The following is a 25,049-nucleotide window of genomic DNA, read 5'->3' on the forward strand; positions in this document are numbered from 1 at the left end:
AATTACCCTCAAATTAAATCTGAAAGTCTGCAGTTAAAGCACATCTTGTTTGTTTCATTTCAAAGCCATTGTGATGGTGAATAGAGGCCAAAATATGAAAATTCTGTCAATGTCCCAATATTTATGCAACTGCCTGTATGTATTATTTTTTTAAAGTATGATTGAATGGGTTACAATAGTTAGAACCCATACATAGCTGTTGCTGGATGGATCCAGCAAGAACCATGTCTGTTCAAAGTTTAAAAATTAGGCATGTAATGCCTTCCTAATTCAGCATAAATAAGGATTGCACCTATAACCCCTTCTACAAGCCTATTACTTGTACTTCATAAATGATGGTGGTATCTAAAGGGGGGGTATCCACTAGGTGATTGCATGATAACGACGTAGTTATCGTGCAATCGCCCACAAATCGGGCATGTAAATGACAAAAACGACCAACGATGTTCGTCCCTACTGGTTGTTTTTGCCATCTATCATTGCCCGTACATGCTGGTCAACCTGACGATCAGATTCAGCATGTACGGGGAGCAATAGAGAGCACTTACTGTTCTCTTGCTGCCGCCGGACCTCTCTGCAATACACGGGAAAGGAAACAGTCACAGCCTGTTGACGCTGGACACTCACAACATGTGAGTGTCCAGCGTCATCAGGCTGTGACTGTTCGTTTCCCTTCCCATGTATTGCAGAGAGGTCCGGTGGTGGCAAGAGTGGCTGAGAGGTCCGTGTCTTGATCTGCCTAGACTGAACGAGTGAACGTTCAGTCTAGGCACATCACTAGATATACAAACGAGATCACGATTGCAATGTTGTAATCGTGCTCTCGTTTGTATATCTAGTAGTGGATACCCGCCTTTATGCTGAGGATCTGCTAGCTCTGTATTAATTGCAGATCGTGCCAACTGGTCATGTTATGTAACAAATCCAACATTTTATTGCATTTACCAATGTTCCCATCAATAAAACTGATATTGTGCACCCCAATCTTATAAAATATTCCAATATTTTTTTTTAAAGCTATACCTTTTAAGCTTTGACACTGACTTACTGTATCAGCTTGGGTCTATTCTACTCCCATTTCTTTAATTATATTGGTGTAATCAGGCACCACATCCAGTGCTGTAATTTTTTTTTTCTTGTCGCCACCTGTCAGCCTGTAGTTACAGTGTTTAATATGTTTGTTCATATGACAGAGTAGTTGTAACAGTCGTGCTGATCTTCAAGCATTTGTCATTGTGACAGACTGAACTGCAGTGGGTATGATTCAGTGATACAGCATCTAGTATTATTATTATAATCATCATTGTTTATGAGGTCAAATAACAGAAAAGTGAGCGGGAATCATCCTGCTGAAATTTCTGGTATACTTAGCACAGAAGAAACCTACTTTACATAGGGCACCATACAAATGCATGGCTACAACTGAGCAGAAGAACAAATCTTGAGGCACACGTATGAGCCATGCCTGAACAAATACAGGCAGCTGCAGGAGAAGTGGGAATGCCGTACTGAGGATTTAGATGGCATAGCATTTTCACAAAGACAAGGCCAGGACTGTGACAGGTTACATGCAGACTGTCTGTGTACTAATCAGTCATTCTTGTTTATGAGCTATTAACAGTTCATGTTGCTGTTGAATGCCCAATTTTATATCATTCTTCGTTTGAAAGGGTACTTATCCCATAAGAAAGCATAAGCCCCCATGTCCTATAAAATATCTTTACATCTTGATACACACGTAACAAGCTGCTGTTACCCTGCTCTCCTTTTATGCTAGTCTTCTGCTACCTGCTGCAACGCTCATTGCTGTGTGTAATCAGCAGCTATAGATAGAAAGCCAAAAGCTCCTTACTGGAGAGAAACCTCTTACCAGTCACTTTCCACAAATGGTACAGGGAAAGGGTCTTAATGAAAATCCCTTAGTGGTATTTAATGCTAATTCAGTTGCTGGGCCCTGTGTCACAGTTCTTGAGGAGGAGTAAGAGAGTCACAAGAAGAGAGAGAGGTGGAAGTTATCCATCCTGTGACCTCTGTCCCGGCAGAGTGTTCCTCTCTTACTAGCTAAGTCCCGGAGGCAGCCATGTGTGACATGGGAGGTCTAGATAATCTGATCGCCAACACTGCTTACTTGCAGGCCAGGAAAAGCAGTGAAGGAGACCTGAAAGAGCTGCAGAAGAGGCGTAAGAGTCTGGCGCTGCCTCCCACAGACACTTGTCGCAAGGAAATAAAAGACAGCATTCCCCTGGACTATCAAAGCATCTGTGTGGATCAGCCAATTGGACGGCAACTATTTAGAGACTTTCTAAGCACAGTGCCAGAATACCTGCTGGCTCAAACGTTCCTGGATGAAGTAAATGATTGGGAACTGGAGGAGGGCTCACTTAAGGAGCAACTATTGCAGAGTTTGGTGAGCAAAAGTTTCAAAGAAGAGTCTGAGGATTGCCTGACTTTCCTGAGCGCAGATCTTTCCAAGCAAACCAAGCAGGCACAGGTCAAGGATGCTCTGCCACTGCTACTTCTTGCCAAGGAGGAGACCAAAGCCTACCTCAGGAATTCTCCTTTCCAGGAGTACCAGAACAGTGAGTTCTATGATCGATTTCTCCAGTGGAAAGCCTTTGAGAGACAACCAATCACCCACAAATACTTCTATGAGTTCAGGGTGCTGGGAAAAGGTGGCTTTGGAGAGGTAGGCATGTTTGTTGATATAGATGGAAGACACCATATAAAAAAAATGTTATCCTAACTTTTTAATTGCAATCATTAAAAAAAAAAAAATGCATGTGTTTGATATATGCTTAAACACCTAGCAGCCAATCATATTCTAGTTATGAAAACTTACCAGGTACTAGGAGTTTATGTTCTAATGTGCTTTAATACCAAGTAGCGTTGAGCTTTTATTCAGGGATAGACATGAGGTGTGAATTGACCTCGCTAGTATGGCAGTCTGATCAGGTGGCTGGCTGGAGTCAGCGAGACTACAATGAATCCCTTCCCTTGTGTTTACACTGTCATCTTTAATGTGAAATCCTTTGATCTGATATGACACCTTCAAAGGAGAGCAGCAAGCCTTTTAGTTGCTATGTCGGTGCATATGAATGAAAAATGGAAAATAAATCAAATGGATCTAATTAAGATATGAAAGCACTGGAGCCGTAATAGATTATACAATATGCCAGTGACACTAGTGTCCTTTCCCATCAGTTGGGTTCTTTTGAAGCACAGAAAACACCAAAAATTTAATGTGTCAACAACACACTAGGCTATGTTGCCAATAAATCACTAAAGGAGGGAGTGTGTGTATATATATGTATGTATTGTCCGTTGCCATCCTGTTACCTCCCTAGGCAGGGGGATAAACACATAGGATAGGCGGCACTCAGGATGACTCAAAGATCCACACAAACACCGCTGGATATCCTGATGAAAATGCAATAAGCATTGAAACATTGATAATAAAAAAATATATTTAAATAAATATATCAGGTATGGTAACCTTGCAGAGTAATTTAATCAGGATGTACAAGCGGTACCTTTTGGATGATTGGACCGACAATTGTATAGGTGTGTATGCAGGAGTGTTAGCCTATAAACTGCTGCTTAATATTTATCGACCTGATCTGATCCCATAAAAGGCTCACAGGGTCAAGCTGGGAACACTACTCTTCTGATCAGGACAGTTTATGTGATAAGCTGAGTGATCACAAAGGTGTGTACCCAGCTTTACTCTAGAACACTTCTACCAGTATAGAGATAAAGTCCCTGGTTAGAATTATACAGGAAGGGAGTTTATCATCTCTAATAGGGCTTGTCTTGTTTTCTTTATTACTCGTGTGTCTTCCACACCAACATAATGTCCCACTTAAAATAATATCATCTATATGCTGATGACACTCAGATGTACAGCCATGGCCAAAAGTTTTGATAATGACACAAGTAGTGGTTTTCACAAAGTTTGATGCTTCAGTGTTTTTAGAATTTTTTGTCAGATGTTACTATGATATACTGAAGTAACATTACATGCATTTCATAAGTGTCAAAGGCTTTTATTGACAATTATTATGTTTATGCAAAGAGTCAATATGTGCAGTGTTGACCCTTCTTTTTCAAGACCTCTGCAGTTCACCCTGGCATTCTGTCAATCAACTTCTTTGCCCATTCTTGCCTAATCAGTGTTTGGAGTTTGTCAGAATTTGTGGGTTTTTGTTTCTCCATCCGCATCTTGAGGATTGACCACAGGTTCTCAAAGGGATTAAGGTCTGGGGAGTTTCCTGGCCATGGACCCAAAATTTAGATGTTTTGTTCCCCGAGCCACTTAGTTATCACTTTTGCCTTATGGCAAGGTGCTCCATCATACTGGAAAAGGCATTGTTCATCACCAAACTGATCTTGGATGGTTGGGAGAAGTTGCTCTTGGAGGTTGTTTTGGTACCATTCTTTATTCATGGCTGTGTTCTTCGGCAAAATTGTGAGTGATCCCACTACCTTGGCTGAGAAGCAATCCCACACATGAATGGTCTCAGGATGCTTTACTGTTGGCATGACACAGGACTGATAGTAGCGCTCACCTTTCCTTCTCCGTACAAGTGATTTTCCAGATGCCCCAAACAATCTGAAAGGGGATTCATCAGAGAAAATAACATTACCTTACCCCAGTCCTCAGCAGTCCAATCCCTGTACCTTTTGAAGGAAAACAGTCTGTCCCTGATGTTGTCCTGGAGAAAAGTGGCTTCTTTACTGCCCTTCTTGACACCAGGCCATCCTCCAAGAGTCTTTGTCCTGTGTCATGCCTACAGTAAAGCATCCTGAAGGCCATTCATGTGTGTGGTTGCTTCTCAGCCAAGGGAGTGGGATAACTCACAATTTTGCCTAAGAAAACAGCCATGAATAAAGAATGGTACCAAAACATCCTCCAAGAGCAACTTCTCCCAACCATACAAGAACAGTTTGGTGATGAACAATGCCTTTTCCAGCATGATGGAGCACCTTGCCATAAGGAAAAAGTGATAACTAAATGGCTCGGGGAACAAAACATCGAAATTTTGAGTCCATGGCCAGGAAACTCCCCAGACCTTAATCCCATTAAGAACTTGTGGTCATTCCTCAAGAGGCGGGTGGACAAACAAAAACCCTCAAATTCTGACAAACTCCAAGCACTGATTAGGTAAGAATGGGCGGCCATCAGTCAGTATGTGGCCCAGAAGTTGATTGACAGCATGCCAGGGCGAATAGCAGAGGTCTTGAAAAAGAAGGGTCAACACTGCAAATATTGACACTCTGCATAAACTTAAAGGCTTTTATTGACAATTATATTGACACGAAATACTTGTAATTTTACTTCAATATGCCATAGTAACATCTGACAAAAAGGTTTAAAAACATTGAAGCAGCAAACTTTGTGAAAACTAATACTTGTCATTCTCAAAACTTTTGGCCCTGGCTTTACCTTTCCTCCCCTGACCTCTCCGTGTCTCCTAACACGTATCTCTGTCTCTCTCCACTTTCTTCATGGATGTCCCAGCGCTTTTTTAAACTTAAAATGCCTAAAGCTGAGTACACACTTAACTATATTTTGACCGAATTTCCCGATTCCGATGGATCGGAACGACAAATCGTTAAATCTCAAAAGTATGTACCCACTATGTCTGGTGTTGGTTGCTCCTGTGGGGTCGTTAGCTGCATCACCAGGTCGTCCCTACATGCAGCTCAATTTGACACAGTGACTGACGACCCCATGCAGTGGGATTCGGCAGGAACCGACATATAGGGAGGTCGGGCACCGGATGGTGTAATGTGCACCGGCTGCCCGATATGTCGGCCTGACGGCGGGGGGGGGGGGGGGCATGTTGTCAATCTCTTCGCTGGGTGCACACATCGTTTAGTGTGAACCCAGCTTTAGACTGAGCTGATCATCTTCCCACCCTCCCGCGTAACTTCACTTCCCACAATTTTATTATCTATTGGCAGCACAACTATTCCCTCAAGTGTGGTATCTTGGGGTTATCCTTGAGTCCTCCTTGGCTTTCAAACTACACACTCAGGGCCTGATTCAGACCCGGTCGCGAGCGCTGAGCGCTCGCAACCGGGTTGATGTTTGCCCACTGGGCATGCGCACGACGGAGCCGGCTCCGGAGCTGGTGCTCCGTCGCTCCGGGTCTCGCACCAAAGGGGGCGAGCTGTCGATGGTGATTGACAGCTCGCCTCGTTTGGTAGGCGTGGCCGGGGGGTGGCTTCACAAACGGAGGCGTTCCCAAGCGAACGCCTGCCGTTTGTGGGCGGCCCCACTGACATCACAAGTGATGTCAGTGGGAGAGCTTCCGGCTCTATTAGAGCCAGAAGCTCTCTGGGGCTTGCGGCCACGAGACCCTACCACAAGGGTCTCGTCGCAAGCCTGATGGTCTTGACCATGGCGACCATCATCCTGGCCGCTCGCAATAGCTGTGGGTGGTCACCTACAGCTATGCGAGCGGCCAGGAGGCTGCACAAAAAAAAAACCTCCCAGATTCAGAGCGAGCGCTCTTTCAGAGCGTCCGGCTCTGAATCAGGGCCTCAGTACCTATTGCAGTCCTGCTGTTTCCATCACAGAAATATTTCCAGGATCAGACCCTTTCTCACCCTGGGGGCAATTAAGACCCTCCTCTATTCACTGGTCATTTTGAGATTGTACTACTGTAATCTATCTGGCCTCATTGCTGCTGAGTGGCTCATCTCCCTTTCCAAATTTACTACATCTGCCTCCCATCTCCTACAAGTCCTACACTGGCTCTCCTTCCTCTTAGGAACCCAATTCAAGCTTCTCACACTCGCTTACAAAGCCCTCACCCAATCCTCTCCCATTCACATATCTTACCTTCTCTCCCTTCACATGCCTGTCCGCTCACTTCGCTCCACAAATGCATGCCGTCTCTCCTGCCAACTTCCCTATCAGACTCTCCACCTCATCTTCAAAAGGGCTCTCATAACTCATTTCTTTATCAAAGCATTCAGCTCATACCCTAACCCACTGTTCTTTGCTCCTTCCTCACTGTCTGTGTCACCCCTGTCTGTCTGCCCCTACTCTTTAGATTGTATGTCCTCATGAGTGGGGGCCCTCTTCCGTCATGTGCTTCTCCTTTCCCTTACTTACACAAACTTAGACTCTCTGCAACAGCACCTAACCCTTGTTTGCTGCCGTCCTGCTTCTTATTTGAGTGTTATGATTGCGGATGCAGCAATGTCTATTAACCATGTCCTTGTCCTGCATTGTTTTGTACTGTAAGTCACTGTTTTCTTGTTTTGCTCATTTGTAAGGTGCTGCGGAACGCTTGTGGTGCCATGAAAGTAAAGGATAATAAGTAACCTGTTTAGTCTGCTTTTTAGAGAAAATAATCTGAAAAATGACATGTGTTTGTTGGCTATATTTGCCTATTTAAACACACCTAATTTTTTTGTTATTTATTAGGAGGGGTTGTCCCGGGGGTACTGCACTGTGTCCTGTCACTTTTACATTAATATAAGGTTTTTAGTTTTCATCTAATCTGGAGCTGTGAAGTAAACTGGGTTAATTCCCACTGAGACCCGCTTTATTAGTGCTCATACTAATCACAAAAGGGCACTTTAGTGCATGCAAAAAAGGGGTGTGGCCTTGAGTCTCACCCCCGTTTTATTACTAGGGGACATACTCAGATGCTGGGCTGCCCCCAAGCTCTACCCACAGTGTCAATAGATGCTGTGTATTCACTCGCCGATGATGGTTCCACCACGACTCTTCCCCTCCCCCCCTGTGGAACAACATGGTCTGCGGGAAGGGACGGCTGTTTCATCGGAGCGCCGTCATAAGGGCAGGGCGCTTTTCATCGCTTTCAATAGCCTAGCGGGAAACACTAGTTATCTTGGCATGTACAGGTTGAGTCTCCCATATCCAAATATTACGAAGTACGGATTTATTTTAGCATGACAGAGATAAAGAAACCTTTGACTTTTGATGGTTAAATGGAAACAAACTTTGTTTAAGGCACCAAATTATTAAAAATTTTGTATAAAATTACCTTCAGGATTTGTGTATAAGGTGTATGTGAAACCTAAATGAATTTCATGTATGTACACAAACTTTGTTTGAAGCACAAAATTATTGCAAATATTGTATAAAATGACCTGCAGGGCTGTGTGTGTACATAAATGCATTCTGTGTTTAGATTTGGGCCCCAATCACAAGATATCTCATTATAGTATGTAATTATTCCAAAATACGGAATATTCCGATATCCAAAATACCCCTAGTCCCAAGCATTTTGGATATGGGAGACTCAACCTGTATTTCTGTTTGAATAGCAAAAAACTACTGCCACAGAATTTTAACCTGTGTTAAGCAATTCTCAGCCAATTTGCGGCTAATTGTATCTTGCCCCTAGAATTAGAATAAGTCCAGTTAGATAAACCTTTGGTGCCTTACTTAACTCTTAAGTCTGCCAGCTTCAGGCCTTGTTCTGCAAACCACAGCATGTCTGGTCCCAAATTGGGCACTAATTCAGATATTTAATGTTCTATTGGGACTGTATGACTATGTGGTCAGACATTAACAACATTGTGATCATGTGCATAGTCCTCAACAATATGCACAAATTGTGCCCAATCCGATCTGGATGTTCAGCAGCATCTTTATAAATAGAAACAGGACCTTGCAGGACCTGAAAGTAACCTTTTTTATGCTTTTACTCTTTACTATGCACACATACATCTTCTTTTTAAAGTCTGTTCCCATAAGTGAACCAAGGGCATGTATATGCTGGGTGGCCAAATAGGTGTATTTGCACAAAATGAAATGTGTTGCTCATACACATATTTTGCTGTACATGTTTGTTACCCATATATTATTTATCTGTTATACACAGATTACTGATGTGTAATTTCTTGTTTGACAAAGCTGAAGTCACAATCCCATGGAAATAACGTGTAACCCCTGTTTGCCTGTATGGGTTGTGGTAATGTGTGTCCAATGACATCTCCCTGTGTCATCCACCTGGCAGTAGCTCAATCTCTCCCATCACAAGATCATGCAGTAAGCAGTGTCTGACTGGGGCAGCAATGGCCTCCTGGGGAAGACAGTGGTAGGGGGCCTGTGCTTAAAGGGTGAGGTCAGCCTTCAGAGGGGTTGGGGCCAGCCATCACAGAGGCTTAACTAACCTTTATAGAGGACATAGCTGTGGACAAAATGGATACTACAGTCCTTGGTCTGTTCATCCATCTTTTGCTCTACCAGACAACTGACTTTATAATAGAGTAACAATGTATAATTCAAGTGCACAGTCCGAAACCTGACATTATAAAGGTGCATACACACAGTGCGATCTGTACCACCAACGACTTGAAAGATATCGTTCAAAGAGATTTTTCAGTGAGTCATCCTGCCACATCTCTGAACAGGGAAAATTGACAATCGTCCAAGTTGGCCTGCATGCATGGATGGTGAAAGATATCTCTATCGTCCATGCGGAAACGCGCATCGTTGGCCGATAGTTCACTGCCTAAAAATTAACGATATATCGTACAACGATATCGTTATTCATATCGTTCAGGAAAATCGTCCCATGTGTATGCAGCATAAGAGGAGGTGGGGCCCACCGGGGATTTCCCCTGTACCCCTGTGGGCCAATCCGACCTTGGCAGGGGCACACGAGTTCAGCACATGCATATGAGGCAAGTGAAGTCTTACACAGACACAGATGATTAGAATAACGGGCACTGCGTTATGTTCTCTTGTGGATACATTTAGTTAGTATTTATTTACATGGGACAGTGGGGGAAGTAGGGTGGACCCTTGGCATTCTCTTTTCCCTGTGACCCCTAGTTGACTACATAAGCCGACTATGACCCTACAACAGGCTTGGCAGAAGATCTCATTGGATCCTCAAATAAATCTCATAGCATGCATGTATATTCTCCAATTCTGAATCTCACATACATCAGGTAGAGCTGTGCTCCAAACTCTTCTAATTTCGAAGTTGGCTCATGCTCTGCAATAACATGTTAGCTTCTCTTCTACACCTCTCTTCCCCTGCCTTGTGTTTGACAAGTGATGCTGGTGGCATTGCCCTGTGGGTAACCACCCTCAAATAGTACATTGTCCCACTTGGGCCAACATGAGGAAGACTTGTATATTGAGTCTTGTTAGTAAATAATAGTTGATTTATGATTAATCACCAATATATTTCATCCCCTCACTGTCTATAGTAATCCAGTATGTTGTAGATCTGTGTTGTACAGCGAGAGAGGGTGAAACTCGTTCTCTGTGGATTTACTGTGCATCAATGCAATTAATGAAGACCTGACATCCCTCCAATTCATTTACTAATTCCTTCTAATCCTCTGTATATAGTGCAGACTCCCCGCTGTGTAAAGGAGCATTTCTGACAGTAATTATTAAGGCTAAATGTGACATAATTGTGCTGACCTTTTCAAGATCCAGGCTGACAACAGATTAATGCACCCATGAATACATAGATGTAAGTGAACAGGCTGCATACAGTCATGCACTTTTTCCGGAGTTTATAAATAAAAGGATTTTATACATAAACCTAAAATAAAGAAATATGGCTCGCTGCAATACAGTACATCCAAGATCAGGTGGTTAGCGACCATCCATCATATTCAGTGTATTCCTACTGTTCAATAAGACTTGTCATTTTTATGTACAGACCTGTAGTAAATAGGGGTAATGTCGAATATATGTTCTATTTGCAATGGAACTATTCATATAGAAGGGTATTGGCTTTGCTTCATATAGAGATGCGTTTCGCACATATATCTTGTTACTGATTCTGCTATTACATAACCAGTGAAAATTATGTTATGCAAAGTAGGTACAGGTACCACTTAAGCTGTGTACACACTACACAATCCATGTACAGTATACAAAAACAAATGTCCTGACTGACTCATCAACGCCCAGCCCTAACCCCTTGACTATAAACATGAAATTCTGGGAGTATATGTCTTCCATGAAGTAAGTGCCCACTAAGCAGGGATGGGGGGTGAAAAGTGGTAAAATCTTTCCTCTCGATCGAGGTAATTGGGTAACAAAGCAACATGTCCCTAGTGCTGTGGCAATGTAAGCTAATTATCTAGGTCAAGAGGCGGCTTCAGGGGTGGGGCTGCAGTGTGCTCCAATATACAAATATGGGAGACACACCAACTGCCAGAGATGTTTGCGGTGGCAGTTGGTGTGGCTCCCCTATTTGAATATTGTACTGCACTACAGCCCCACCTCTGCAGTCACCACTGCTAAGGACTTAACACGTTGACTAGTTTTTTTTCAATTTGGTTACTTCACTTGCTTTTGTATTTTTTCTCGAACATGGCAATTGAGTTCTTGAATATTAAAGAGGAGATGGCGCCTCACACCATTGTCCCCATCACAGGAGACTGAGCCTGCCTTTTCCGGTCCCTCTCCTATCTCATACAGTATATGACACTCCGCTAATTGCTAGGGAGGTGCGTGAACTAATTGTGAACTAATTGTGAGGCACGTAGTTCTCCATCATGTCCCACGACAGTAAGGCCACATTGTTTTTTGAGGATGTTTATATACACTCACTCTATTGGAAGTATTTTCAAAAAGTGTCTTTGTATTATGTATGTATTACTTTCATGTAAAGTTTACTTATCTGTACTCCTTTACCCCAGATGCATAAAATGAACTAGACATATGTTACCTTAAGATGGGATGGTGGAAATAGAAATATCTAAGGTCTACCTGGGTGAAATCAACTACATCAGCTAGTACAGTGGTTCCCAAACTTTTTTGAATCACGGCACCCTAGAGTATCAGCATTGTTTTCACGGCACCCCTAGGCCAAAAGTTTGTTGAGAAATTCAGAAAAAAATGTAGTAAAGGGAAGTAAATTGTGCTTATCTGTCATCTTTAGGTTTAGTTATGTGGTAGTGGACAGGTTTCCACTTCTGTTTGTCCTCATATTTACATTACATTGATTGACCATAAATAATTTGAAAAGTGTCCTGAGGCACCCTCACAGTCTGAGCAAGTGTCAATTTTTATGACAAGTTCATATTAAATCCAGTTAGTCCTTTTTAAAGTGTCCATATACAGTATACTAGTCAACCCTCTGTGTTTGCATGAAAGGGCATAAGTAGAACTTTGTGGGCAACATAGCAAGATCTTAAAAGGGCCTCCCCACAGAAGTAAAAAAAACACATACATTTACCCCCACACAGATTCATTCATGTTATGCCAGAGCCCTTATGCACATTAGGCCATTGCAGTAGTCGAGCCCCTTGTACATTATGCCACACAGTAATGCCCTTTACAGATTATGCCACAGAGTAGTAGTGCCCCATATAACACATTATGCCACATAGTAATGTCCCTTAAACATGCCCCCTCCCAGCAACTTACCTCCCAATATCCCTTCAGCAGCCTCTCGCCTACCTCTGTGTACCATCAGCAGCCAACAGGTGTGCATTTGGTGCCTGTCCACCAGCTATTTACAACTGGCTCACCGGCAGACATGGACAGACAGCACCGGCACCTGTCGCGAGCCAATCGGAGTTTGCGGACCGGCAGCCAATCGGGAGCTACCACTATTGATTGGCTGACGGTTCGTGAGTCCTGATTGCTTCATGGCTGGTGGCGCTGTCTTTACATGTCTGCCTGCCGGTGCGCCAGCACCAAATCAACATTGCTGACACCCGGGCCCTCCTCGACGGCCCTGACTGGACCGGCCCACCTTGTGTGCGTGACTCGGTGCAGAGGGAGCGACGGGCCACAGAGGCAGCTCGGGCACTATAGCAGCTACACCCCTTGTATCCACGGTAGTTACGCCACTGTTGCATGCATGTTTGCAAACAGTGGGGTCTTTTTCAGGATCAAAGGAATGGGGTTATAGGCATGGACAATGTAAACAATGGCTGCAGGTGTATTTCAGGGTCCAGTTTTCAACCTGGACAACACTGGGTATCTCATCCAGGGCTGCCAAGAGAAATCCTGGGCCCCGGTACAGCCACTTCCTGGGGTCCCCCCTGGAGGGGGCGTGGCCACAGCATTTTAGGGGCGCGTTCACACTGGTCGTTGCTCGTCATCGTTCATCGCCCAAACCTCCCGTCCAACCTGATGATATTGTCAGGTTGGACATGTTCGGGGATGAGAGAGGGAGCCCGGCACTGAACGATATCGTTCAGTGTTTGTGCTCAGTTTCGTTAACGACACTGAGGACATCCCTGCCGGGGACACACGGGACAATGTCGTTCATGGAGCGAATTGTCCCGTGTGTAAAGCAGCTTTATTGAAACCAGTGGGTGGTGGACCTTGCATATCTATGTTAGAATTTTATATATATATATATATATATATACAGTCAGGTCCATAAATGTTGGGACATTACATCCAAATCGGGTGAACGGTGTAGGAATTACAACAGTTTCAATATGTGCCTCCCACTTTTTAAGGGGCCAAAAGTAATGGGACTATCAACTCAAAAGCTATTTCATGGACAGGTGTGGGCTATTCCCTCGTTATTTCATTATCAATTAAGCAGGTAAAAGGTCTGGAGTTGATTCTAGGTGTGACATTTGCATTTGGAATCAGTTGCTGTCAACTCTCAATATGAGATCCAAAGAGCTGTCACTATCAGTGAAGCAAGCCATCATTAGGCTGAAAAATCAAAACAAACCCATCAGAGAGATGGCAAAAACATTAGGTGTGGCCAAATCAACTGTTTGGATTATTCTTAAAAAGAAAGAATGCATCGGAGAGCTCAGCAACACCAAAAGACTCGGAAGACCACGGAAAACAACTGTGGTGGATGACAAAATAATTATTTCCCTGGTGAAGAAAAACCCCTTCACAACAGTTGGCCAAATCAAGAGCACACTCCAGGAGGTAGGTGTATATGTGTCAAAGTCAACAATCAAGAGAAGACTTCACAAGAGTGAATATAGAGGGTTCACCACAAGATGCAAACCATTGGTGAGCCACAAAAACAGAAAGACCAGATTAGAGTTTGCCAAACAACATCTAAAAAAGCCATTACAGTTCTGGAACAACATCCTATGGACAGATGAGACAAAGATCAACTTGTACCAGAGTGATGGGAAGAGAAGAGAAGGAAAGGAACTGCTCATGATCCAAAACATACCACCTCATCAGTGAAGCATGGTGGTGGTAGTGTCATGGCGTGGCATGTATGGCTGCCAATGGAACTGGTTCCCTTCTATTTATTGATGATGTGACTGCTGACAAAAGCAGCAGAATGAATTCTGAAGCGTTTCGGGCAATACTATATGCTCATATTCAGTCAAATGCTTCAGAACTCATTGGACGGCGCTTCACAGTGCAGATGGACAATGACCTGAAGCATACTGCAAAAGCAACCAAAGAGTTTTTTAAGGCTAAAAAGTGGAATGTTATGCAATGGCCAAGTCAATCCCCTGACCTGAATCCGATTGAGCATGCATTTCACTTGATGAAGACAAAACTGAAGGAAAAATGCCCCAAGAACAAGTAGGAACTGAAGACATTTGCAGTAGAGGCCTGGCAGAGCATCACCAGGGATGAAACCCAGCGTCTGGTGATGTCTATGCGTTCCAGACTTCAGGCTGTAATTACCTGCAAAGGATTTGCAACAAAGTATTAAAAAGTGAAAGTTAGATTTAGGATTGTTTAGTTTGTCCCATTACTTTTGGCCCCCTTAAAAAGTGGGAGGCATATATAGAAACCGTTGTAATTCCTACACCGTTCACCTGATTTGGATGTAATTACCCTCAAATTAAATCTGAAAGTCTGCAGTTAAATCACATCTTGTTTGTTTCATTTCAAAGCCATTGTGGTGGTGAATAGAGGCCAAAATATGAAAATTCTGTCAATGTCCCAATATTTATGGACCTGACTGTGTATATATATATATATTATATATACACATGTACACACATATATATATATATATATATATATATATATATACACACATATATATATGTTTCAAACATTATTAGATATAGCTATCTATATATGATATACATCAGATATATATTATATATACACACATACTATATCCAATATATACAGTGATGGATGCATTTTTATAGAATTTATAGATAATTTTAAGCTTTCAGTAGCCAGTATCAGTTGCAGCACGGCACCATAGTCTCATTGTCATTGACATCCAACTCACAGATTTACGCGCGCAGACTTATATCACAGTCTGCTGTTCTCTGCTGTGCCACTGCCCACACACAAACAAGGCACCCAGACTGCTTTTCACCCTGGACACTCCCTCCCAATCCCCTCCCACCGCCCGGAGCCTGGAAGTGGTGCTTGGTACCCGGGGCGTGCCTGCTGTGAGACTGACTGACAGAGCCTCACGAGATGATGACGTTCGCTCCGCAGCGGCACGGCTGCTGCTGCAACAACTTCAAGTGAGCCACGATGCACGCACCCGACCTGACCACCTGACTGTGAGTGAGTTTGACAGTGCGGCGGACCGAGCGACCCCCCCCCCCCCCCACTGCGAACTGCCGCCCGGCGCCTGCCAACTATACATAATATCCAAGTACTTTAAAAATGTAGGTTGGGAAAAAAAAGGAAAACCGTTTCCTGCTGGCGGCCCGGGCCCCCTGCCATGTCCGGGCCCGGGTAATCTGTACCCGCTCCCCCCCCTCTCGGCGCCCCTGATCTCAGCTAGTACGTAATAAGTGAGAAAGTGTGTCTGTGTGTCCTTTATGCACGGTCAGAGGTTTGTACCTAGCTTCACCAAATTTGGTAGGGTGGTGTAGTTTGACCAAAGTTAGGTTTTTGGCTATGTTGAATTTCGTCAGGGCCATGGAGGCCTCCATGGTGCCCATGAAGTAGGCCGTGAAATTAGCTCAGGATGTCTTCCAGTGTTTGAAACTGCACCGATCTGAAGGCATGGGCTGATATGTAACAGTGGGGGGCAGGTAGACCTCCAACGGAAGAGCAGTGAGTCAGAGGATCAACTGTGAAGGTACATACACACACATAGCCTTTTTTTGACCGATTTGTCGTTATTCAATCATTCAAAAAATCGTTCAGTTTTTGAGTTCTAACGATGAAAGATAATCGTTCAAGCACGTTCCCATTTGTAGTTATCGTTCATCGTCCATTTCAGACTGTCCAAATTAAGGGAAGGAACATTTTTTCGTTCATCGTTGTAAAAATCGTTCACTTTTTCAAGGGAAAATCTGACAGATAATCTGACAGAAATTTGTTGGTTACAAAATCGTTACGTGTGTATGCACCTTTACACTGCACCTGCACTGACAGTTACTAATTTCCTCCAAGCACATTTTCATATGTCATGGTCTCCAATGGACAAGTTACCATTCCTGCAGACTTAGGGAAAGTTGGGTAAACAGCACAAGAACTGTAATTGAGTGTTTATCCAAACATAAATCAACACGGGATGGGTACGGGATCCCGGCGGTCAAGATCCTGACACCAGCATTCCGACAGGTTTAGGATACCGACACCTGTCTGTAGTTATCCTAACCCTCTCCCTAACCATAACCCTCCCTCTCTGGTGCCTAAACCTAACCTCCCCCTCCCCCCTTAGTGCCTAACCCAAACCCTCCTCCCATCCCCGCAACTTACCTTCAGGATGCCGGTGCTGGGATTCTGACACTTGTCAGGATTCTGATGCCGCTATTCTATTCTTAGCGCCGTCATCCCCTGTTTTGGGATACTGAATGTATCCCGTCAACACTTCAGAGATCACAAATGGCTATGTCAGCATGCAATTCTTGCACCAAAACAATGACACAGTATTGCAGGAACCGTAAGGTGAATTTGTCAATTATAGATCAACTGACACTGGGCCTGATTCAACAAGGAACGCAGTTACTAATACGCACGCAATCTGACGATTGTTGCATTCTGTGCATGCGTATGCAGCGCAGTGCGCGTGCGTGAACTAGCAATTGCGATGGGAACTGCGTTTGGTGATGGGGAGGGGGGGGGGGAACGGATGAACGCAGGCATGCCAGTGCGTTTCAACGCCGTTGCAGGGGGGTGCATAAATTATCCACTGTGTGGCCATAAGCAGCCATGGCACTGATAGTGTGCGCGGCTGTTAGCAATTTCTTTTTTTAAATCCAATATTTTTTTATTGTAAGTTAATTTTGGTACATAAAAAGTTACAACAATAAAGCAATTGTAAACATTACAATACTACTTTTAAACACTGAAACATCAATGCAAATAAAAAAATTACAATTAAATACATGTGTGGTTTCTCTTCTGTCTACAAATATCACTGTGCATCTCATCTTCTCCGCATATGGAACTTTTAGTAATTACATTTTACTGTCACAAATACACATAGTAATGACAACAAATGCAGCACTATATACAGTCAGGTGCATAAATATTGGGACATTGACAGAATTTTCATATTTTGGCCTCTATTCACCACCACAATGGCTTTGAAATGAAACAAACAAGATGTGCTTTAACTGCACACTTTCAGATTTAATTTGAGGGTAATTACATCCAAATCAGGTGAACGGTGTAGGAATTACAATGGTTTCTATATGTGCCTCCCACTTTTTAAGGGGCCAAAAGTAATGGGACTATCAACTCAAAAGCTATTTCATGGACAGGTGTGGACTATTCCCTCGTTATTTCATTATCAATTAAGCAGGTAAAAGGTCTGGAGTTGATTCTAGGTGTGACATTTGCATTTGAAATCAGTTGCTGTCGACTCTCAATATGAGATCCAAAGAGCTGTCAATATCAGTGAAGCAAGCCATCATTAGGCTGAAAAATCAAAACAAACCCATCAGAGAGATAGCAAAAAACATTAGGTGTGGCCCAATCAACTGTTTGGAACACTCTTAAAAAGAAAGAACGCATCATAGAGCTCAGCAACACCAAAAGACCCGGAAGACCACGGAAAACAACTCTGGTGGATGACAGAAGAATTATTTCCCTGGTGAAGAAAAACCCCTTCACAACAGTTGGCCAAATCAAGAACACTCTCCAGGAGGTAGGTGTATATGTGTCAAAGTCAACAATCAAGAGAAGACTTCACAAGAGTGAATATAGAGGGTTCACCACAAGATGTAAACCATTGGTGAGCCTCAAAAACAGGAAGGCCAGATTAGAGTTTGCCAAACAACATCTAAAAAAGCCATTACAGTTCTGGAACAACATCCCATGGACAGATGAGACAAAGATCAACTTGTACCAGAGTGATGGGAAGAGAAGAGTATGGAGAAGGAAAGGAACTGCTCATGATCCAAAACATACCACCTCATCAGTGAAGCATGGTGGTGGTAGTGTCATGGCGTGGGCATGTATGGCTGCCAATGGAACTGGTTCCCTTGTGTTTATTGATGATGTGACTGTTGACAAAAGCAGCAGAATAAATTCTGAAGTGTTTCGGGCAATATTATATGCTCATATTCAGTCAAATGCTTCAGAACTCATTGGACAGCGCTTCACAGTGCAGATGGACAATGACCCGAAGCATTCTGCAAAAGCAACCAAAGAGTTTTTTAAGGCTAAAAAGTGGAATGTTATGCAATGGCCAAGTCAATCCCCTGACCTGAATCCGATTGAGCATGCATTTCACTTGATGAACACAAAACTGAAGGGAAAATGCCCCAAGAACAAGCAGGAACTGAAGACATTTGCAGTAGAGGCCTGGCAGAGCATCACCAAGGATGAAAAACCAGTGTCTGGTGATGTCTATGCGTTCCAGACTTCAGGCTGTAATTGCCTGCAAAGGATTTGCAACAAAGTATTAAAAAGTGAAATTTAGATTTAGGATTGTTTAGTTTGTCCCATTACTTTTGGCACCTTAAAAAGTGGGAGGCACATATAGAAACCGTTGTAATTCCTACACCGTTCACCTGATTTGGATGTAATTACCCTCAAATTAAATCTGAAAGTCTGCAGTTAAAGCACATCTTGTTTGTTTCATTTCAAAGCCTGTATATATTACTGTACATCTATTCTTATATTTTGGAACTATCCAATATATGTGCAAGGAGTTACCACCCCCGACCGGTTATATGGAGAATCCAACCATCTATCCCATTCTCTACAGTATTTCAGTATTATATCCCTAGCGGTATAAACATATTTTTCATGTGCGGCAACTGCTCCAACCAGAGATATCAAGGTTTGGCCCAGAAGATGCCATCCAATCTCTTGCTATACATACTTTAGCAAGCGTGCAAAGATTATTTGTATAGCGCACAACAGGTTTGTCAATTATGTCTGCATGTATTACAGCCAGAACACATGCCGCAGGGTTAAGAATATCTTGAGGTACACCTGTAGAGACAATAACCCTGATCACGCTCTGCTAAAACGAATGCACTATAGGACATAACCATAACAAATGCCAGAAATTACCATCTGAGGAGTTGCATTTGGGACATTTTGAGTCCGTCCTACCCCCTATTCTCAATAACCGGACGGGTGTCATATATACCCTATGTAATATAAAATATTGTATTTGCTGATACCTTACAGACATAGTTTCAAGGTGAAGACTGGCAAGGGCTACACTCCAATCATCCTCTGATAATACCCCAATGTCAATTTCCCATTGTTGTTTTATGGATACCAAGTCGGACTAATGATGCTTGTTCAGTAAGTTGTTATAAATCACAGATATCAAGCGACTAGAACTGGCAGACTGTAATAGAGTTTTAATAGGAGTTTTAATAGGAGATTCCTGTATAGACAGAGGAACTTCAGAGAATTGGGCATTAATAGCATGCCTGAGTTGTAGATAACGAAAGAAAAAATGGTTAGGGATACCAAACTGTAGCTGCAATTGATGAAAGGATTTTAAGACACCCGCCTGAAATATCTGTCCCAGAGACACTACTTTCCACTGACCCCAAGCTTCTCCGACCTGGAAGGCAGAGAGTTCCTCAAGGCTCTTGGCATGAGCTAGCGGAGTATCTGGATCTATGCCTTCTGCCTGCATTATACGCGAAACAATTCTCCAAATAGTGAAGGCCTGCCTAATTAAGGGGATGTTAACTATATGTGTATTATCACTCAATAGTAGACGTAATGGCGTTAATCCTGTTTTGGACTGAGCCAGTACAAGGGCAGGTAGGGATTCAGTAGTTTTATCATTTATCCATTCCCATATATGTGTTAATTGTGCAGCATAATAATATCATTTAAAAAGGGGTAATGCCAGACCACCACAATCACGAGGTCTGGTCAGAGTGTCTAATTTTATCCTAACTCTCTTATTGACCCAGAGTGGTGAGGACAATAGACCATCAATCTGTTTTAAAAATTTCTGAGGTATATATACTGGAGAGTGATTTAAAATGTATAGGATTTTAGGTTGGAGGACCATTTTGACTAAATTTACTCTGCCCATTAAAGTTAATGGCAATTTACCCCATATCGGGACACGGGACTCGAGGTATTCAATCTGTGGTTGTACGTTCAATGATAAATACTTTTTAGAAATCCAGATTCCCAAGTATTTAAACGAGTCCACCCACTTCAGGGGAAGATTTATGATAGGGACTTTGGGGCAGGTTCCACTGAAAGGAAGGATACAGGATTTGTCCCAGTTAATTAGTAATCCTGAGTATTTCCCAAATAAATCAATAATTTCAAGGACCTTGGACATAAAGATCTCATAACGCGAGATAAAGAGTAGTATGTCGTCCGCGTAAAGTGCAATTTTATCTACCCTTGGACCTAGCTGAAACCCGTAAATGTTTGATTGACCTCTAATCATACAAGCCAAAGGCTCAATAGCCATAGCAAATAAAATGGGTGACAGAGGGCAACCCTGCCTTGTTCCCCAATAAAGTGAAAATGCCGTAGAAACTAAACCGTTTAACGACACTCTCGCTACAGGATCCATATATAAAAGTTTTACCCATTTAATATCTCCCGGGCCAATACCAAAGCGTTCTATAGTTTCCCAAAGAAACAACCATTCGACCGAATCGAACGCCTTGGCAGCATCCATTGAGACAATAACAGAGGTTTGTGCATCTGCCCCTTTTATTTGTAAGTGTGTGAATAAACGGCGTAGATTGACTGCCGTGGACTTACCAGGCATAAAGCCTGTCTGATCAGGGTGAATTAACTGACTTATGACTTGATTAATCCTGGAGGCCAATACTTTTGCTAGGATTTTTACATCTGTTGGAAGGAGTGATATAGGTCTATATGAATCGGGTTTGGTAAGATCTTTGTCTGGTTTAGGTAAGACAATTATTAATGCCTCGGACATTGATTTAGGTAATGTATTATTTATATACATTTGATTAAAGAGCTCAAATAATTGGGGTATAAGTATTTTATTATGTTTTTTGTATAACTCGAGGGGGATCCCATCTAATCCTGGGGCTTTACCATTGGGAAACGAGTTTAATGACACCTAAATTTCCTCTAGCGTCAAGGGAGAGTCTAGAAAATCCCTCGCCTCGGGAGAGTTTCGGCAATGGAATAGCAGACAAGAATTCACGCACGTCTGGTTGAGTATATACCAACCTAGATTTGTATAATTGTTGATAATACCTTACAAACTCCTCCTCTATTTCTGGGGTACGCACATATGTAACGGTATCTGAACCAACTAATTGCACCACAGTATTAGATGACTTCCGTTCTATTCGAGCCAGATTAGCCAAATATGATACAGGCCTATCACCTTTTGCATAATGTACATGCAAATTAAATAGAATCTAATATTGGGCCTTGTCCATTAAGCAATCCTTCCATAGTTTTTGGGCATCACACCATGCTCTTTTATTTGTTTCTGAACCATCAGAAATATAGACTAATTCTAAAGATTTGCAGGAAGCTTCCAGATCCAATTCTGTTTTTTTTATATAGAAAGACTTTAAATTAGCAACTCTCTGAATTAAAGAACCCCTTAAAAATGACTTAAATGTATCCCAGAGAACAGCAACGGATGCAGTGCCACTAATACAAAAAATTATTTCATAGCGGCCTCCAACTCTGCTCCAGTGCCCATGCGTGACAACCAGAACTGGTTAAATTTACAGAATTGTTGACCCCGTAGTCCCTCCATATCCAAACTGACTGTCAATGGGGAATGATCAGATATACCCCTTGTTTCATATACAATGTTATGAACCCTTGGCAGTAAACCTGTTGTAGCTAATGCCATATCTATCCTGGAAAATGATGAATGTGTATAAGAGAAGAACGAATACTGTTTCACATTAGGATATCTCGTCCTCCAGGCATCTACCAAGCCCATTCCCCGGACCATACTTGAAAACCCGGCTCCCCTCCCCCGTGTTCCTGGAGCAGACATGCTATGCCTATCAAACAATGGGTCTAGTACATTATTAAAATCCCCCAGTCACAGAGCAGGCGTGTCCGGGAATATGGCCATAAATTCAGCCACCTTTTTAAGAACCTCATGCAAGTACGGTGGAAGAATGTATATCGCCAACAATAATAAAGATATAGAGTTAATTTTGCATTTTAGGAACACATATCTACCCCAGGCATCACATTGCACCTGTTCCATTGAAAACTGGACAGTTTTACGCACTAATATGGACACGCCCCTGGATGCAGCAGTATGTGTAGAATGTAATGTCCAGCCTATCCACGTTTTTTTTGAAGACAACAATTTTCCCCCAACTAAGTGAGTTTCCAACAAACAAATTATATCTGAAGCATACGGTTTCACCTGTCGAAACACCAATGATCTCTTGACTTTGTCATTTAAACCCCTCACGTTCCAAGTGAGAATATTAACCTTTTGCAATTCCGTCATTCGTCGTGCTCTTTAAAATATTTAAACAGCCTTGGCAACATACCGAGAAAATTTATATAGTACCATACATAGCAGAAGGAAACCATTACACACAAAAACATAGTAGAATCTCCCATACCAACTAATATGGTCCTAACCCCTAAAACACCACCCACCCTGTACACCAGACCCAACTTAGGCATACCTTGTACCTGAACGCCCTACCCCACACTATTAAACTAAACTAGGTAATACAATTAAAATATATCACCTTAATATTAACAAAGTGTAATAAACAAGAAGCAAAATATATAATGACAATAGAACAAAGCACATGGAGGCCTCCGTGCACGGAGTCGTCCCCCGGGGAAAAACACATCTTTGAAAATTGCAGTATAAAATTATTCGGTACCTAACTAACTGAGTCACATATATTACTCCACCTATAAGAGATTGTAAATCCCAGCACATAAACGGTCAGAATAATTACAGTACCCGGACAGTATGGAATATCAGATAGTGGAAATATGACCGTAAATATATGGTGCCATCAACAGTAGGCCCTTATCTATATACATATTTCGTCTATACATATAGGGCCTGATTCAGAGCCACTCGTAAGCGGCTGCTCGTTCGCTCCGAGCGATGTTTGCCCAACTGCGCATGCGTACGGATCGTTATACGCATGCGCGAACCAGTCAGTGCGGTCGAAATTCACGTGCTCGCAAAATAGCGAATGCCTGATAATTTGAGTGACAGAAAGAGGTGTATGTGGGTGGTAACAGGGGAAGGTGCTTGAAAACCGGGAGTGGAGATCCGATCGCAGGCGTGCTTAAAGGTCAAAACGGGCGTTTTATGGGTGTGCATAATTAAAACAGCAGCGTCATTGAGCACGTCACTGGGTTATTTTATAGCCAGAACTGCTCGCAAAATTGTGGTAGCAAAAACCAACCACAAGAATAGCGAGCAGCTCATACCCTGGTCGATGTACTCGATTAATCTAATAAATAGCGGACATGACGTAGGATGCGAGCTGCCAGGGGGCGTAGTTTCCCAAAAAACGACCGCAAGTTTTGTTCGCTCGTTCAGACCTAGAGGCGTGAACAGACCGCAAAGAGCGAACGGTTCATTTGAATATCCACCACTATTTTCTGGACGAGCAAGCGCTAATTGCGTCCGGCTCTGAATCAGGCCCATAAAACGGAGCATTGAACCACGAACCGTGTATACTATATCATAGATAGAATAGACATTGGCCGTGTAATAACAAGGGACTAATGTATCACAAGCTATCATGAAATTAGTCATTAGCCAACGCTTCCCTGGCGGGTCTGCGGCGGTCCAGCAACAGCGCCGCCTCCCTTGGCGTCATGAAGAATTTGGTTTCACCATCTGCCACTACACGGAGTTTAGATGGGTATATCATGGCGTATGAAATATTGAGGTCACGTAGACGTCTTTTAATTGGGAGAAATTGGGCCCTGGTCCTTTTGTATTTCCATAGCGAAATTCGGGAACACTGAGACACGAGTCCCGTTCCATTGTAAAGGACCACTAGTGCGGGCCAGTCTAAGGACAGAGTCACGGTCACGATAGTGCAGGAACTTTGCCATTAGAGTCAGACATTTTCCTCTGTATAGAAAGAAGCTGTGAGTCCATAGAATTAACTCGGACACTTAAAGGTGTTATCTTATCTTCCAGGGTAGAAGTGCGAGTTTCCACCTCGCCAACTCTCTCACGCACACACTGTAGGTCATGGTGTATAATTGAGAGATCTGACTGCACTTTTCCAATTTTTTCTGACAGCCTGTCACTGCCTCGAGAACGCGTTGAAGCGCAGAGTCTGATGGCTCAGCCGAGGCCGTCGACTCTGCTGGGAATGTAGGTGGGGAGTTATCACCCCGTGCAGTAGAAGTGGACTGAGCAGGGGGTACCCTGGAGAATTTCTCCTGCTTCGCCGCAGAATTCTTCCCCATCATGAGAGTATATTCACAGGAGAGAGTCTGGACGTATATTGCTGCTCTCCACGGCCACTATACCTTCAGCCAGCCAAGCACCGAAGAGGAATCCCGGGGGAGCCGACAGGATATTCAATCCGGATAGATGGGACTGGAGAGCGCACCACGATGTGTGCTCTTACATGCTCCCCGTGGCCACGCCCCACGGCTGTTAGCAATTTCTGAGTAAAGTCAGGGCTTGTGCAAGTGTGCTTATGGGTCCGATGTTACCGATTGTTTCACTATGTTGCCCTAGTAAATGGATGTGAGTAAGGGGAAGTGGGCGTCCTTATGTCTGGCTGCGTTCGCAATGTGA

The 25,049-nt window shown here is 43.1% G+C and overlaps 1 protein-coding gene across 1 annotated transcript in view; it reads left to right on the forward strand.

The window, feature by feature from the left end:
• The first annotated feature begins 2,014 nt into the window (after window positions 1-2,014).
• GRK7 (G protein-coupled receptor kinase 7) overlaps window positions 2,015-25,049 on the forward strand; it is a 111,411-nt gene continuing 88,376 nt past the window's right edge. Inside the window, exon 1 of the mRNA XM_088466835.1 lies at window positions 2,015-2,686. Within this exon, the coding sequence (XP_088322961.1) occupies window positions 2,081-2,686 (606 nt within the window). The 5' untranslated portion in view covers window positions 2,015-2,080. The remainder of the gene's footprint in view (window positions 2,687-25,049) is intronic.

This window comes from Taudactylus pleione, unplaced genomic scaffold, assembly GCF_031769625.1.
Source record: "Taudactylus pleione unplaced genomic scaffold, aTauple2 ptg000066l, whole genome shotgun sequence".
Taxonomy (NCBI): domain Eukaryota; kingdom Metazoa; phylum Chordata; class Amphibia; order Anura; family Myobatrachidae; genus Taudactylus; species Taudactylus pleione.